Source organism: Guyanagaster necrorhizus (assembly GCF_019112545.1).
Source record: "Guyanagaster necrorhizus MCA 3950 unplaced genomic scaffold BT62scaffold_1, whole genome shotgun sequence".
NCBI classification, from domain to species: Eukaryota; Fungi; Basidiomycota; class Agaricomycetes; order Agaricales; family Physalacriaceae; genus Guyanagaster; species Guyanagaster necrorhizus.
The window spans coordinates 1,277,842-1,293,827 of record NW_025064880.1 but is presented as its reverse complement, the minus strand read 5'-3'; the positions used below and the strand labels follow the sequence as shown (position 1 = coordinate 1,293,827).

At 49.0% G+C, this 15,986-nt stretch overlaps 7 protein-coding genes across 7 annotated transcripts; 5 read left to right on the top strand and 2 right to left on the bottom strand.

The window, feature by feature from the left end:
* Positions 1-1,071: 1,071 nt before the first annotated feature.
* BT62DRAFT_983747 (EF-hand) lies at positions 1,072-2,402 on the top strand (the record flags this gene model as incomplete). Its single annotated transcript, XM_043189812.1, has 8 exons — positions 1,072-1,315; positions 1,379-1,390; positions 1,449-1,489; positions 1,535-1,568; positions 1,623-1,787; positions 1,845-1,947; positions 2,012-2,066; positions 2,122-2,402. 8 exons carry the CDS (start codon positions 1,072-1,074, stop codon positions 2,140-2,142), a joined length of 675 nt encoding a protein of 224 aa, XP_043046334.1. The 3' UTR covers positions 2,143-2,402.
* Positions 2,403-3,598: 1,196 nt separating this feature from the next.
* On the top strand, positions 3,599-4,625 carry BT62DRAFT_880702 (HAD-like protein; the record flags this gene model as incomplete). Its single annotated transcript, XM_043182636.1, has 7 exons — positions 3,599-3,678; positions 3,748-3,896; positions 3,944-3,987; positions 4,047-4,119; positions 4,181-4,355; positions 4,414-4,500; positions 4,571-4,625. Coding segments are annotated over 7 exons (663 nt in total), but the record flags the coding sequence as incomplete, so codon positions are not given.
* A 387-nt stretch (positions 4,626-5,012) lies between these two features.
* Positions 5,013-5,619, bottom strand: BT62DRAFT_1070551 (uncharacterized protein; the record flags this gene model as incomplete). Its single annotated transcript, XM_043178675.1, has 4 exons — positions 5,013-5,280; positions 5,336-5,389; positions 5,442-5,507; positions 5,569-5,619. The coding sequence occupies 4 exons, from the start codon at positions 5,617-5,619 to the stop codon at positions 5,230-5,232; spliced, it is 222 nt and encodes a 73-aa protein (XP_043046332.1). The 3' UTR covers positions 5,013-5,229.
* Positions 5,620-5,740: 121 nt separating this feature from the next.
* Positions 5,741-8,044, top strand: BT62DRAFT_925372 (uncharacterized protein). The gene is made up of 4 exons (XM_043184794.1): positions 5,741-5,934; positions 5,986-6,046; positions 6,331-6,701; positions 7,722-8,044. The coding sequence occupies exons 1-4, from the start codon at positions 5,838-5,840 to the stop codon at positions 7,952-7,954; spliced, it is 762 nt and encodes a 253-aa protein (XP_043046331.1). The 5' UTR covers positions 5,741-5,837; the 3' UTR covers positions 7,955-8,044.
* Positions 8,045-8,959: 915 nt separating this feature from the next.
* On the top strand, positions 8,960-12,697 carry BT62DRAFT_983743 (uncharacterized protein). Its single transcript, XM_043189811.1, has 9 exons — positions 8,960-9,370; positions 9,420-9,509; positions 9,561-9,626; positions 9,678-9,817; positions 9,871-10,287; positions 10,344-10,542; positions 10,602-10,975; positions 11,033-11,047; positions 11,120-12,697. Exons 1-9 carry the CDS (start codon positions 9,234-9,236, stop codon positions 12,325-12,327), a joined length of 2,646 nt encoding a protein of 881 aa, XP_043046330.1. The 5' UTR covers positions 8,960-9,233; the 3' UTR covers positions 12,328-12,697.
* A 1,859-nt stretch (positions 12,698-14,556) lies between these two features.
* On the bottom strand, positions 14,557-15,246 carry BT62DRAFT_998853 (uncharacterized protein; the record flags this gene model as incomplete). The annotated part of the gene is made up of 4 exons (XM_043190754.1): positions 14,557-14,712; positions 14,783-14,875; positions 14,931-15,095; positions 15,136-15,246. The coding sequence occupies 4 exons, from the start codon at positions 15,244-15,246 to the stop codon at positions 14,557-14,559; spliced, it is 525 nt and encodes a 174-aa protein (XP_043046329.1).
* Positions 15,224-15,925, top strand: BT62DRAFT_29154 (uncharacterized protein). Its single transcript, XM_043180382.1, has 5 exons — positions 15,224-15,334; positions 15,396-15,413; positions 15,486-15,557; positions 15,611-15,734; positions 15,797-15,925. The coding sequence occupies exons 1-5, from the start codon at positions 15,328-15,330 to the stop codon at positions 15,816-15,818; spliced, it is 243 nt and encodes an 80-aa protein (XP_043046328.1). The 5' UTR covers positions 15,224-15,327; the 3' UTR covers positions 15,819-15,925.
* The last annotated feature ends 61 nt before the right edge of the window (positions 15,926-15,986 follow it).

Below are 15,986 nucleotides of genomic sequence, written 5' to 3'. Positions count from 1 at the left end.
ACCATGTGGCGCGGGCATTCACCACACAACCGTAGACCCAAAGTAGCGGTTTTGTCTTCGGGCTGATCTTTTCATTTCAGCCAAAAGATTTCACGTTCACCAATTAGCAGCTGCGGAGGAGCGTGGCTGCACTAACTTTAGTAAATCGCTCTGCCCTCGTTTTATGGCTCACTCTCACAAGGCACCTTCTGATCGTCGGATTCATCTATTGGAAGTCTTTTACAGGTTATTCGGTCAATTATTTAGGCGTCGTTGAGTTACCTTTATCGGACTCATCTGCAAAATACTTGATCGTGGTCAAGAACAAAGTTCAATTAACTCGAGGAGATGACGCCTCTGATTTCGACGACGATCTTGATAAGTCTACGACTCAGGCTCGCCCCGCCCCGCCTTATCTTCCGGACCTTTGGTGTCGTGCGACGAAATGCAGAAATCAGAGTATACCGCATGTCGATAAACATCATTGGTCGGGTGACTTGGCTTGGAGTCACTTGATAATACTCTTGGGAATCTGCCCGTGTAATTCTACCATGTCATAGCTTCGAACTCCATTAAATGAACTTATCTATGGCTTTCCTACTCCCAACGGTTGGCGCTTAGTAGTTCACCTCATTTCTGCAGTACTTTTATCCTGTGCTTTGCTCACCAGATATATCCCAAGAGATCCGACTCTGAGGTATGCGGGACTCGCACATTTGCGCGTGAAGGACAAGGTAGTTGCCGTCCTTCGTTTGTATAGTTTGTTGGATTCCGATCGTTATTTCCGCTCAATGTCCGTTAAACACCAACACGTCTTGAACGTGAAAGTGTACGGGAATTAATTCTATATTTCTCGACCGTTTGATATTGTACTACTTGAAGCAAGGAACATAAGAGAGCACGGCCTTGTAACAGCATGGACAGCATATTAGGCCAGTACGGAAGTACTTTGTAAGTACCGGCACGCGTCGGACCTTAACGAGCGCTGAAGGGCACAGCCACGGAATGATGATATGGCGTCATGTGGGATATGGCAGGCGGTGCCTTTTCAGCGGCTGATGACTGTGGAGCGCCTCTGCTCATCCCTTCACCATGTACGCAAACTACAGTCAGCCTGCCTATTCGCAACATACCCCATCATCAGGGAGTCCCTATCACAACCATGGATCTCGCCATGGACGCCCACAGCAGTCCCCTCAGCCTGGCTTTGGATATCAAGCAGGCCCGCCTCCGCCCCCGGGCGCTGACTCTCAACTATGGCAATATTTCAATGCAGTGGATACAGATCACTCTGGTGCCATCACCGTGACAGAATTGCAAGCTGCCCTGGTTAATGGTGGGTGTTATTCAACTCTTCTTTCTTTATCAATAATAGATCAGCTACATCTAATTCACACAGGAAATTGGACGAGTGAGTATCGCCTACACGAAATTCGGTTCACCAGAATGTTTAATTTGATGGCTGTAAGGATTTGATCTCGATACAGTAAAGATGTTGATGGGAATTTTCGTGAGCTCTCTCATTTGTTCCTTTACCCCGTCTGAAACGTTCAAGGACGTGGATCGAAGCGGGACGATCTCATACAACGGTAGGCCTTATGCTGCTACTTCCTTATCCAAATGTTCACATGTCTTTGGATCAGAATTCGCCGGACTCTGGAAATACATCTCTGATTGGCAGAATGTTTTCCGGCATTTTGACAGAGATCGTTCAGGATCGATAGAGGGCCGTGAATTGGCGGAGGCTTTGCGCAACTTCGGGTATAGTCTTTCGCCCCATCTTCTATCGCTTGTTGAGCGCAAATATGGTCCGCGGTCGATAGTTTTCCTTTCCTTCCCTTCCCCTACTGACCGAATGTTTTTAGCTTCGGAGCCTTCCACGGCGTATGGCCCTCCTCCTGGAATATCCTTCGATAGATTCGTGCGAGCGTGCGTCGTGGTGAAGAGTCTCACCGAAGCGTTCCAGCGGTACGCCGTCGGGTAATTCCTGTTTTTTTTACGATCCGCTGACTTGGGTCTGTCTTTCCCTTAGCGTCGACACTGATCGCGATGGCTGGGTGCAGATGAATTACGACCAGTTCATGAGTGTAGGTTTTCTTATTCAGCATCTCGGAAGTATCTCATGGATTCCATCAAAATTAGATTGTCCTGAGTGCGCCTTGAAAAGGAAATCAAAGGTTGCTGCCTATCTATCCGTTCACGAACTTGAGAAACTTGTCTTCTGTGACATATATTGTAAAATCCATCTGTAATACTTGTATTGACCAATATCATCAGGTATTTGTACACCCTCTAGTTGATTTCACCTGCCGCGGGGGAGAGAATTCCTGAATAGAACGGGTTCCTTGACCGCACGTTACATTTACTGGTTCCTGTTGTTTCCGAGACCAGGGTGTCGTCAATTGTCCCAGAAAAGATCGCTTCCTGACTCCTTAATTCACGTCATGAGCGCAGCAGCGAAAAGCAACATGAGGAAGAAAGGAAGCCGCCACAACATGAGAAGGTTCTTGGCGCCTGGTAATAAAGTTTGGAAGGATCAGGCGGAGAACTGGGACTAAGTTTGATTTAGAACCGGCAAACCGAAAACAGCAAACTCTACTTTAGAGGCCAATGACAATAATCTATGACATGGAGCAAGGAACGTAGGGAAAACGCACGGCAGCTGGCGGTTATGCCGTTATGAATGTCATGGGTACTATAACGTCCATCCTCGACTTGACGAGAAAGTCATCAAGATTTACTTTTCAGATGATCGAGCTGGCGAAGAAAATTAGTGTCAAATTCGGCACAACCCCCGATGGATATAGAATAATTTTGGCTAACCCCTACTTACCTCAAGTTCCCAGCATTCATGTTCGTTCCTGTGTTTCTGGGGCAACATTCAATGACGTCCCTACAAACGAAGGCTGGTGGTGGGTTCAAACTAGAACACGCGGCGTACACGAGGCCATCACACGCGTACGAAAAATACCGTCTTCCATCAGGTTCACGATGCTATGAGAACTGCAGTTATGTCGTCGATCTTTTTTGGGTGTGAATCGATTTGATGGGAAATGTGGCGTCTTTGGTTGCTGATGGGTGACACCTGGAGAGTCTGAAATGTAAACATACACACAAGTCAGGGCTTGACCGAAGGAATCAAAATATAGAACAGGGCCCAGCGATGCGTCGGACAACGCCGATCCTGCGGTGCGCCACTCCCTCCCGGTCAGGCGCGGAGCCAAGACCGGCACATATTGCGGATCATCCCGCGTTTGGCGGGAGGCGGCCATCATGTACCGGAGCTCGGCAATTTCACATAACCGGGCCGTTTAGCTTCGACTCGACCACGTCGGTATAGCTTTTACTCATCTCTGACGGCCGTCGGTCTGTACAACTCGAGGGTACACGTAACGCGTCCCCAGTCTGACGTATCTCCTCCAGACGTTCAGCACCATGACATCGCCTCATATCAAAGCTGTTATTTTTGACGTACGTCACCGTAATCCTTTCTCAACGGCGGAAAATTGCTCTCTGTGACATCGTTATTCTGCGAGCAAACTTGTCTCCGACTCTGGCCTTGGCTCTCACAAGCTGCAAATTTTTTAGCGGCGCATTTTGATTTTTTTTTTTGGCACAGATCGTCTGTAGTCCCTTTATCGCCATCTCCGCTTATGAACGTGAACATGGAATCCCTGATAATTACCTCAACTGCTCCATGTACGTCTTCATCATCGGCTAAGCTTAATGCGCCCCCACCGGACACTGATATATCTATCTGATGATCAGCGTCGAGAGAGGCCATCAAGGCGCCTGGCAGAAATTTGAGAGAGGAGAGTTATCCTTGATGCCATTCTATGAGGCATTTAGCCGTGACTTATCAGACACGGAGAACGGAAATAAGTGGTACGAGGACTACTGTCGACGTCGTAATATTGGTACCGCTTACCGTCATATTAATTTGCCAAACCAACCAGTTCTTCAGCCTGCCCGCCGTTGCCGAAACAGCTGAACGTTGACGGACGAGAGGTCAGTTGACCGTACTGCATTTTGAAGTCGAGTTTCTATACTGAATCACGGAGTTTCAGCTTTTCGGCGCGATGATGAGATTGTCCGCGGAATACGATCCCCATATTATAGAGGCGATCCGCCGCATTCGTGGTGAGAGCTCTCAAATTATCTGATTTACGTTCGATGATCGGAAAACCGACCCTTATGACAGCTGTCGGAAGACACAAAATCATTGCTCTGACCAATAACTACGCGAGGTCCGGCGCGGACAGTCAGATTCCTCCGTCGGAACTCAAATTCCTAGGCTGGGACGAAGGAGGTGCTACACCAAAGCGACTCCAATCTTTGTTTGATGATTTCTGCGATAGTAGCGTTATGGGCATGAGGTCAGCTCTTTTCTTATCAGGTTCCTTTGCGATCGTATTTACGCGCTCGCGTACGTAGGAAACCCGAACCTGACTTTTATCTTCTCGCGTGCGAACGAAACGATCTGGATCCCCGAGAGGCTATATTCCTCGACGATATTGGAATGTGCGTGGATGTATCCACCGTCCTTTCCGGCTGTTATCTCGGCGCTAATTCTCATTTCTTCATGACACAGGAACCTTAAGGCAGCTAAGAAACTGGGAATGGAGACGATTCGTGAGTGCCTATAACATACTTGTGGAGGCCCGTCGGGCTCCATCTCGGCGTCATAGCAACTTAGCTCATCGTAAATAATTTTGCAGACGTTCCCATCGGAGGCACATTGGACGCAGTGCGAGAGCTAGAGGTCAAATTAGGCATTGATCTTACAGGTGAAGGGGAGAGACTGCAGAAAGAGGGCAAAATGAGTAAGCTATAACCCTGTACCTTTTGTCTTTAGATTTAATGTATCACAACGCACAACGTCAACACTTATCAAAAGTGAGGGGCCCTTGGGTTGACAAGGGACGACAGGAATGTTCTTCAGCGTGATCGTGAGCATACGTACCCTTGATCGCACAGTAGCACGAAGACGTATTTGAGGATTAGAACGACACGACCCTCCTCAGCCTTGCCTCAAGTGGTAACCCTTTGGACGCCTAATTTCTATACGGCAAGACCACGGGTCCTAATGATAGGTAGCTGATATCAATTTGAACATATGCAGGACCTCTCGAAAACGGTTGGTATTCTATGCCGTATTACATGCCCATCTGGTTAAAACTTGGCCGATACGGAAACAAATTCAAGTCTGTGGCCGATCGAATCACAGCATTGGACATGGGAGTTGTCGGTTTAAAAGGGTTTATCCGAAGCAGGTACCTTGTCTTCATAGTAGCTGCCCAGCTACAGAGAAGAGTCGGTCAGAACTTCTGATATGATTCGAGAAATCGTGATATACCAAAGGAACTTTGACGAGCAGTTCACGTCGGACAAGAGGCGTTACAGAAAGGAACTGAATGGGCGGCGCCAGATGAGCGGTCGACGTGTATAGGTATATTGCGTACCAGTAGTACAGCTGTCCCTGCCCCAGCACCCCATATTCCTAACGTCCCAATCCAGGGCTTCGTGAACTGGAAGAAAAAGCAGAGTCATGAGTCAAAAGCAAAGGGCGACACCAAAAGAGGATCGTACTGAACCGGCGAGCTGTAAGGGAGATCTAGGAGCGTACTGAATTCTAGACATGGTATATGAAGAAGAGAGGAGAGCGTTCCTCGACGGTGCGGACGACAGCGGGAACCTTTCCGGATGTTGCCGGAGGGATCATGTGATGCCATTTATTTTATCGTTCTATTTTTGGGGCTCATACAGGACCACGAAGGAATCGTGCTGGGTCTCAGTTCTCTGCTTCTGTACATCGACGCCAGCTAGAAAATTGAACACTTTGTTGCTGTAAAAACCGAATGGCAAACCCTCGGCAGCGCAGAAAGGCTCGGTCGGGCTCGCACAGACCAATCTCTCAGTCTAAACATGCAAAACGGAATTTGAAGAAAACGCCGCGTTGAGTTGTCAATGGACTCTTGGATAAACTTGTCGCTCATATTAAAATAGCCATCCGCGGACCCAAAATCTTACAAGACGCATGGGATAGCAAGAAAACTGTCAGACAAAAGTGCGTAGATGGGCACTTACAGCATACTTGCTGTCTCTTTCGTATTGCGGCCTCGTATATTCTGTCAGCACGGTCACTTTCAGCTGTCCAAACTAGTATCCCCGATTTGATTCTCATTTTCAAGTTCATATGGATGCTGGTACTGATGCACGGACCCGCATCTACGTTTGGATTCAATAATGTCGAACTCTGCGTGAAGCCTACGCTGTCGTTTCGACGACATTACCTTTTGACAATCCTGCTTCGCACTCTTTATGGTATGAGTGCTGATTCTTCTGTTTCAGCTACGCTGCCCTCGGGCTTATCCACGACCTAAATCCATCTGCATCAGGTGGCGCTGAGCCCTTGGAGGAGACCATTGACGATCTTCCCCCGGCGCAGGTTGCGCCTGATTCAGAGGTAGCACAAGCTCGTGAATCAATGAAACTGCCGCAAGGGTATGGTAGAATCATTCGAGGCGATGCGGGGAATGTACTGCGCGTCGAATTCTCAGAGCAAGATCAGGAGGGCGATGTCACTAATAGCCCTGGGAGAGACATTGATATGGAAACATTAGAGCCCGATGTGGATCACAAAGTCCTCCAAAAATGGGTCGCGGATTTAGGTGGTTCAGAGACACGAAGACCTAAAGGAAAAGATGGCGACGTTGTTAAAGGTGAGAGCTACTCTGATGATGATGGCCTTCATTTCCCATTTTATTCTGTCCTCGCTTCACCCTCCATCTTCTCTTTGTTAAATTGTCTTCTTTGTGCCCCATATCACTCTGCCACGGACTTTCCTTTTTGACACACATCTTCGACCACAGTCTTGTCCGTGGCGGCACGGACTTGGTGTCCCGTTATTAATTCCTTCGTTTCGGCTTACGTGCATCATTCCGGAGGTCAAAACAGTGACGATGATAGGTGTCACCTTGTTAACTTTTCTTCTAATTTTTGTCTTTTTTGTCGAGTCCAACTTTGTGTACCAAGTGGACGTCCCGGATTCTAGCCGGTTTGCTGCACCCTTCCATCCGTTCGTAGTGTGGACACGTCTGATTCACCGTATGGAGGGGTAGATTTTTCTTCTTGCATTATTCTTTAATCGGCATCCGGGCTTATTGGGTGTGCGGATCTTCTTTGTCCTCCCTCTTTTGCGTACAACTGGGCCTTTTCCGCTTTAATTCAGGTTAATGGGTGCGCATACGTCCTTGATGCTCCTGGTGTTACTCTGTGCGACATTCGCCGACGTCATGGTTTCTGTATCTCAAGACGCGTCGCTTTGCTATGCTATAGTGATTCGCGCGCGGTTCTTCTTTTGATTCTACATCCTTTTACTCTGCGAACTATCCACGGGCACTTTGCTTTTTATTCTCCATTTTATTTCTTTGCTCTTGAGAACGCCTTCCGGCCTCTTTTCATTACTACCTCTTTTGTCTTTAAACTTTTTTGAAAGGCTTGGACGGGCGTCTCGATGCCGCTTTCGTCCCTCATTTCTCTATATACAGAAGAGGGGGGACTTCGCACGGTTCAGGCGGAGGCGGGTATTCTCTATTCTGTCCTTAGCTTTTCTTCGCGCATCGTGATTTAATTGCCGACGCGGAGCGGAGGATCGTTGACGAAGCTTGTTTCTTGTTCCCGATTTCTTTCACGTACTTTTTCGGCGTATCGAGTACTGACCGAGTCGGGCTTTCTTCCAGAGCTCGAACGCTTATCCGGTATTCCGACAAACAAGACGCAGACTACGCTATCGATTGCGCTTACAGGATCGGGACCTCGCCATACGGCCAAAGGCGAGTTGGAATATCTTCTGAAGCTCGTTGAAAAACACGGCAAAGACGCGGAGAAAATGGCGAGGGATCGAAAATTGAACCCATATCAGCGGACGAGTGGGGAGCTGCGGCGGGCACTAAAGAGGGCCGGGCTATCTTAGGGTTTTACGATGATTACACGTTGACATGGATTGTAGGCGTATGGTACATGCACAGATACATGATGTAGTGAAGTATTGAGTAAATCGTACTGGTACATATACGGAGCGCGCTGTCAAGCGTCGGAGAAGCGTGATTGATTGAATGACACTGGGTGATGGATGTACGGTAAAACGTCCGGAGAAATGCACATACATTTATTTACAAGGCCATCGCCGCAGTACAGACAGAGCGAAAAAAAAAGTGAAAGGGATATGAATTGACTGGACGGAAGACTCACTGTAGTGCAGACCACATGGAAAGGGCTGGAATACGGGGGAACGTCAGTCGGACTGGCAGAGTACGTACGTACGATAGAGTAAACGCTGATCTATGAGCATTTTCCATCCTCGTCCGCTCCGTTCGCGGTCGCATTTGAAGTGTCGAGGATGGATGGATGGATGGAAGAATCTAGTGCAGCTGGCAACTAAAGGGCACTAAGTACGTGGGAACTAGAAGCACCTGGCACAGACGGGGACTTGGAGTTGATGATTTCTCATTGTCGCTATTCTGGTGCGTGTCCATTCTGATGTCGAGAAGCGTGAATTGTGGTTTGTTTGTGATAGAGAACCTGCAAAGTTGTGTGGGAGGACAGATTGGGTTCAAGATACAAACTCCGCTTGATGGGAAAAGAAATCCACTCCGCTGGACGGTGACTGCCAAAACAGGACATCTCGCATAGATCCATATCGCCGGTCGGTGCCACTGGCAACCACGAAAAAAAGGGCGACCGCAAACGGGGACAAAACCATGCATTCGTCCAAAAATGGAGGTCGGCTTAACGTCAAAAATCCGGTCAACTGCTTGCAAGATTTGATTGCTGGGACTGCATCCGTTGTCAATTACTGAATCGCACTAATACAATTGGGATGCAGTTTGTGCATTTTTCATGAACACCCAGGGCAGGCGGCCTTGTACAACCATGCAGTCTCGCCGCACGAGTGCCTGCAGTATGCGCTGGGAACAATCCATCGAGGCAACCAGGATCGGCAGGGATCTGTAACGCGTCACGCTTCTCGGAATCATGCCCTCGACGCCAAACTTGGCCAAGAACACCTCCTCCACTTTTGCAATTATTTTTATTACTTTTCCGATTATAAACGATCATTATTTTCCTCGTAATCGACATGAGATCTCAATATATCCATCCAGATCCGTTCCATTCGTATCGCCTCTTCCCTTATATTCTTCTTTTCCGACCTCTACCTCTCCTCTGTTTTCCCCCCGTCGTCGCTGTTACCCATGTCTCCCAGGACACCATCGACGTCGTCTCCCACTTCCTCTCGTGGTGCCTCTGCTCCCTATCTCCGTCGTCCCTCTGGCCAGCCCAAGTCGTCGCGCCAACAGTTTTCGGCGTGTGGGGCATGTCGAATGCGGAGGTGCGTCCGACCTCCCCCCGTTCATCCTACCGGTACTGACTGGCCACAGAGTCCGCTGTGACCTTAAAGATCTTCCGATAGCAACGGCAGGCCCAAATCCTGCCTGTTCCAACTGCAAGGAGCGGGGGTTAAAATGCGTGTAAGGACTCTCCCGGAATTTCATGCAAGTTTTTCCGTTGACGTTCCACAGAGACGAGTTCGCCGACGTCAAGGCCGTTAAGCTCCTCCGACGCGGTCGCCGTCTGCAACAGGTCGAGTGAGTCGTCCAGCTTCGTGCCGTTGTATCATCTCATCATGAACTGTGTAGGGCTATCTACGGGAAAGCTACCGACTCTCAGAATGGCTCCTCTCACTTCGCCTCCCCCGCTACTCATCTACCAAGCATCATTCCCCAACTCAAGCCCGAGTTCTTTTCCTCTCCCTTTTGGCGGTGGTTCAGTGTACAACGTAAGTTCCGCCACTCATCCGGTCTGTCGCGCCTAATAACCAATCTCTTGCAGGGCCTGTCCTCGACCCCGTTGAGTTCTCAGGACGATTCCTCGCGCATTCAAAGGGCACACATCTCCTTGGACACGAGGGCAGCGTTATTGCCCTCCTCCTTGTCGTTTGGGCTGCGTCTTTTGGCGTAGACGAACAGGGGGTTCCTATCGAGAACGAAGACAATGATTACGAGCTCGGCGGCGTTTCCATGGGCCATGGTGACTACTCCATGCAACGGAACACACGCAGCGCAAGTGTCAGCTCCCGGCCGTCGAAAGGACGGAGCGGGGATCCTTCAAAGTCGCGCGTCGGGAGGAAGGAAACCACCGAGGCTATGTTGCGCGAGGTTTTAGAACTCGTCGACTACCACAGCATTATGCGTAAGCCGTCCTGGGACGGAATACGAGTACTTTTACTTATTTTGCCCCTCTTGGAGGGTGAGTCCGGACCAATGTCAAACGTTATTGATTTTGCCTGACATCGGACTTGTTAGATGCTAACCCTCTGGACCGGCTGACAATGCATGAGGCGACACTGTTACAGGCACATTCGCTATGCGCTTTGTCCTCGTCGCCCTCCACTTCGACTATTTCTCATACTTCTGATGACGCCATTGTACGAGCACGGATTTTCTGGTATGCTCATCTGCAAGAAGGAATAACCACTGGCATGCGGGGCGGCCGATTAATACTGTGAGTCTTCTGGCGCGCACTAAATTTTCAACTCGGCATCTTATTTTTCAAATACTTAGAACGGAAGACGATCTCGATACATTTCAAAGTACTCTACCGCCTTATAATTTTGGCCTCAACAGCGCATCTGGTATATCATCACCATCTTCGTCTTCCTTCATTGCTTCTTCACATCCGTACCTTCAAGTCACACACCTCTTCTCCATACCCCTTCACCTTAGCTCGATCTGCCGCAAAGTTCATGCAGTGTTAACTGGTGCCAAGGCGTCGAGGAAAGCGGAAGAAGGCGCCGGTGTTGATGGTGAAGGTATGAGAGAGGTCTGGGAGGGACTGGAGCGATGTTGGGTGGAATTTGAGGATCTCAAAAGACACAACGGGATGGAAAACGAAACCGACGCACAGGTTGAGCGATTTGCTAGCGCGTGGCAGGTATGATAAATGTCTTCTTGATATCTCTCAGGTATTAATCATTCGTTGTCTTCGTAGATATTTATTTTTGAATGTTGTTCGTGCCTATTTTATCATTCGCTCGAAAAATTTTTGAGCTAACTGCATCGCCTTTTTTTTTTTTTTGCAGATAACATCATTAGGGAAGCCCTTAAGCAATACGTTTCTCGGTCAGCTTCTTCAACATCGGCGTCTTCACCGCAGCCCATGTTTGCTGCATCCTCGCACCCCTCTTCAAAAGGCTCTCCGCATGGTCAAAGTCCGCCACCATATTATACCCTTCATCAACTTCACGCGATGGCCACCCGGAAGTGTGTTCGCATTCTCCCGTATGTCCTAGGCATCATTAAGCATCATCTATCATGCGATGTTGTCGACACATCGGGTATGTTCAAGTGGGATGCAGGGCTGGTCCGTGACGGCTGTTTCTTCGCCGGTTTCTTGTCTGCTAGTTCAGAAAGCAATACCCTCGGCGATCCCGACGACCGCCAGCAGTTCGGATCCATGAAGCAGGAATCAGACGCGCGAATTGACGGATCGATTCCGCCTCTTGTGGTTCGTTCAGGTTATCTTCCGGTTTATGATCCCGAGGAAGGTGTGCGAATATGTCTTACCGCCCTTTCGATAATGCGATGGGCCTTTTCCAAGAGCGAGGAACGGCGAGAAACGCTGCGAATGGTTTGGGAGGATGGCAAGATGCGGAAGAGAACGATTCAATCGTTCTCTCATCCTCACACGCCGCATGCAGCGGAAGCTCCGAGCAGCGCACTGCGGGAAATCGATTTGCGCTACAGTGAGGAAGCCGCAGCAGCGCAACCAAATTCTTCATATGTGGACATGTACGGCGGCAAAGTTCCCGCCTCGATTCACCACCTACCACCGCTCAACCTCAGCAATATTTCCGCATCACACCATGTTTCGGTGGACTCAGCGCCGACGACTGGTTACAGTACCGATGGGTCCGCAGGCGCCAATTCATGGCCCTCGTACACGCCACCTGGGACGGGTACCTCGACGTCAGGGACGAGTACTACGGGAAATGGTATCCGGTCCCCCGCCTTCTCGAGCTTGGTGTCCGTCCCGAGTGCGGGAATCAAGAGTGAGGGTATGCTATACCATAATGTTTCGACGGATCTTGAGCCTTTCGGGTTCAGTGCTCCTGGGACGGGGACGGACGTGAGTGGGGTTATGGTCGGGTACCATCACTCCCCTCATCAGACCAGAGGCGGCGGGGCGGGCAACTTCATGGATTTCGCGCAGACAGGGAATGCGCCTCTCGGACATCCCGTATCAGATGGCATTGATTTCGGCGAGGACGGGAACGGGTACTATCATTGATTTTCATTCTGTTTTCGTGAGGGACAGACTTTTCCGGCCGGTCGCAAAATCTTTACTCTGTTTGGGTTGTCGCTTATAGGTGTTCTTTAATTTGTTTCCTGCTGTGTTTCATCGTTGATGCTTTCTTTCTGTGTCGCTGTCAAGCTATTCCTAGACATATACCTCGCACATCCGGCCTAAAATATCTTATTCTGCTTTTTTTTTTTGCATCCGATACCTCGAGCCCATCTGTTATACTTTTTAGGCCTTTGCTTTTCCGGTGGTCCTTGTTGCAGTGTATTTCTTAGGTGTAAGTAAGTACATACTAGTTATCATAATAAGTAATGTTGCAGTCTACTATCGAATCCAAAGTTGTGTTGATTCAGGGACTAAGAGATGAGCTTTTTTATTTAAAGTTTGGAGAGGTGCGCTTGCAAGGAGCTTCTTTGAAAGGCAAATGATGTCGAGGGTAAATGATTTGGAGGACGTGCGTGAACAAAGAAAGCAGCGGGTTGCTAAGGCTTTGCTAAGTGACTTGCATAAAGACAGCGGAGGGGGGGGGGATGTAGTATATGGAGGCACTGTGACCCCGCTATTTACTCCGTTATGTCAAGTCGCGTAGTGGAGAAATTAGGGCAGTGGCGCGCGAGCCCAACGTGTGCGTTACGGCACATCACGCACGCACACGCCTGCCAGGTTTCGTTGCATTGATGTTTCAACGGAAGTGGCGTAATACAATGTCTGCGTTCTCTGAAGAGGATCGGGAAAACAGTTGTTAAAGTTAGTTTAGGGAAACCGCCCCCCGCAACTATGGCTCGGGATATCCAGAATGGTGACAAGTGATGTTATCCGTTATAAATCGGGTGTTTTTAATATGTGGAGGGAACGACCGGGTGATTAGTACGGCTATGGTCGGCGGCCACGATTTTGTAAAGGTGCCCTAAACGGAAGCACGTCGTGTGAATGAGAACTGGTAAATTTGCTAAGACTTGTGTGTCGGCAGCCAGGCTTGCGACCATCCGATTGTGGGTCTCAACCAGTTTCTGCCGCGACATTAAACTATCCCTTCCCTTCCCATGGCATGGGTAAATGCAATTCAGAGACCACGACGTGCCAATCATACCCTACGTGATTTGTCTTCTGCAGACATGGCGGAATGATGTCCCCGTCTCTGATGAAAATGGAATTAGTGGCCCATGCTTGGGATAAAAGAAGGACGGAAGAGGAATGTAACACGACCTGACGATGATCGTACATAGATCAGCATAGATGGAACTGATAAACTGGGGAAATAACCAAGTGGCGTCGAGAACGGGCTTGATGGTACCGCGCTATTTTTCCTGGAGAATAGGTTGTCTGCCAAGGCTTACATACTGTGATCTCTGACGCTGAATGGCGATTGGGCCAGCTGTGTGGGATTTCTAGGGTTAGTGAGGATTCCAAACTTCTCCTAGTGCGGAAGACAGTTGGTCCACAAGGCAGCCATCGGCAAAGGAGGGATGTTATTGGTCGAAGGCAGGCATGAACAGATGACCCAGTAATGGAATTGACCGCGTTGTCAGAAGAACTGAAGTAGATAGTTACTGCGCTGCGTCGTGAGAACAACTTGTGTTCGAAGGAAGGGGGGGGGGGTTTCCCCAAGTGCAGTTAATGCGCGAAATTAACCATAGGAGAGCGACGACATGTGAATAATTCAAGCCTGGAATAGAAGTAACATCCAGTGGCACATAATCACTAGGAGACATGAAAGACTTGGGAAACTGCAAACAGACTCGTGTCTGGATGTCAGAAACACGAGTTGGCGACGCGCTCCGACTCGGGATATAAAATCGATTATCGTAAACAGGGATGACTGAGGCAGATTAAAATCGCCGAGCGAAGGCTGGGCGGATATGATGCAAGACCTCATGTCAGATGCGCCGCCTGCAATCTGGATGGACATTTGAGCTGCCTGCGTTGGGCGGCGCAAATTGAGGACAGTGCAGACGCCTCTGACAACAATAATAGTGCGTGTGTGAACATGTATATTCTTAGGCACCGATTGAAAGCTAGACTGTCGAGTAATCACCTTCGATTTCATAGAAAGTATCCAGGCACAAACCTTGACCGCCTAAGAGTACAAGGCACTTGCTGGTGGCCGGGCAGTCGACGTTTTCCTGGCCAAAATGTCAATGGCACCGGTCTGCAGAGGAAGCAGGCAGATACAGATGCAATCTCAGAAGTATAGGTGTTGGGCCGCCGCGTACTCTGTCATGACGACACGGAGGTCGATCCTTGTAAAAGAAGAATTTCCAGAACCTGCTTACAGGGACGTTGGCCGCTCTTGAAAAAACGAAGGGTAATGTTGAACAGGCCTAGGGTCGCTTGATGGCGCCGGGGATCAAGATGGAGATGGAGAATCGAGGCCTAACGAAAAACACAACCGTTCATAATGTCACAGACGCTGGGATCTGTATCTCTGTTAGACGGTTATCACAGAGAAGAATGAATGAGCCGGCCTGCTCTGGAGTCCAGGTCCCAGGTTCGACTCGTAATTAATAAAGTATCGAAATGGACAGATTCCTAGGAGCTTCGATGTCGACGTCGATACTTACCACTGCCAGAGAGAGAGCTCAGGGAGGTACCTGGCCTAGCAACAGAGTGCGGTTCTGGGCACCAACTGGACTCTTCTCGCCGCCGCCAGATGTCTTCTTCAGTTCCGGAGCTTTATGAAGGCATAGGAGCCAATGTAGGTAGGACGAGTAAAAGTTGCATGCCATAACGTTGGTATGGAGAACGTTCTCCAACGGCTGTAATAATAATATATTACAACAAAAGTAAACCCAAGACTTGGGCACTCGGCGTCCTAAGAGCAATGCTGCGTCCGGTTAAAACGTCACCAAAAAGCCGGAGAAAGCCGGATGATCGCCTGACCCAGAAAGCGGTGTAGCCGAGGATCATGCTCCGACTCCAAACAATGCCTCTTGCAGTGTCTCGACTGCGCTCTCATCTTTCTCTCTCACCACGACATTGTAGCTTCTCATGTTCTGTGAGTACCCCACTTTTTTTTTGTCTCCATCAACCTGTTTCCTGACTATGTCTATCCGCAGTTTGCATTCCAATATTAGGTCAGACGAATTCCATTATATAGGTCTGCACAGAACATCCATTCTGATTCTTTTTTTTTTCCGTGGTTTCAGTGGGCTGTCAGACCAGTGTTAAGCCTGATAGTCCAGAGCAAGTTGCTCATATCTGCCCTCGTTGCAACAATGGTGTGTTTTTAGGACCCCTCGTTTCTTGTGCACTTTTCTCATATGATGCACAGCTTCTGTTATCGCTGCAAGGCAGAAGACTTGGTTCGAATTCTTCTTCATTCCACTAGTCCCTCTTTCGTCCAAGCATATATGGTTGTGTACTATATGCCAGTGGCGGTCGCCACACGGACCAGGGTGAGTTACGCTTCAACGTCTAGCGCCGTTGCATGACGCTGATATGACACCCCGTAGCCAAGCGGAACCCGCCATCGCCTTTAACCCGGGATATAATCCCGGCTTCACCGATGGCTACAATCCAGCCTATCAGAAGTGATTATTAAAACCAAGCTTTCCTTATCGACTAGCGCGTCATATATGAATGACCGGTATCCCCTTCATCATTGTAACTGTCATCTATTTTTCCTGGGCTTTTGAATAGTTTTGCTT

What these genes read in the sequence shown, in the direction of transcription:
- BT62DRAFT_983743 (XM_043189811.1), top strand. Translation starts at nt 9,234, where the DNA reads ATGTCTCCCAGGACACCATCGACGTCGTCTCCCACTTCCTCTCGTGGT. An exon ending in CGCCGTCTGCAACAGGTCGA is followed by an intron (nt 9,627 to 9,677) that starts GTGAGTCGTCCA and finishes TGAACTGTGTAG; the next exon opens with GGCTATCTACGGGAAAGCTA. An exon ending in CGGGGCGGCCGATTAATACT is followed by an intron (nt 10,543 to 10,601) that starts GTGAGTCTTCTG and finishes TCAAATACTTAG; the next exon opens with AACGGAAGACGATCTCGATA.
- BT62DRAFT_925372 (XM_043184794.1), top strand. Translation starts at nt 5,838, where the DNA reads ATGGCAAACCCTCGGCAGCGCAGAAAGGCTCGGTCGGGCTCGCACAGA. An exon ending in GAATTTGAAGAAAACGCCGC is followed by an intron (nt 5,935 to 5,985) that starts GTTGAGTTGTCA and finishes ATATTAAAATAG; the next exon opens with CCATCCGCGGACCCAAAATC. An exon ending in AAGAAAACTGTCAGACAAAA is followed by an intron (nt 6,047 to 6,330) that starts GTGCGTAGATGG and finishes CTTCTGTTTCAG; the next exon opens with CTACGCTGCCCTCGGGCTTA.
- BT62DRAFT_29154 (XM_043180382.1), top strand. An exon ending in CTGCCCTCGTTGCAACAATG is followed by an intron (nt 15,558 to 15,610) that starts GTGTGTTTTTAG and finishes TATGATGCACAG; the next exon opens with CTTCTGTTATCGCTGCAAGG. An exon ending in CGGTCGCCACACGGACCAGG is followed by an intron (nt 15,735 to 15,796) that starts GTGAGTTACGCT and finishes CCCGTAGCCAAG; the next exon opens with CGGAACCCGCCATCGCCTTT.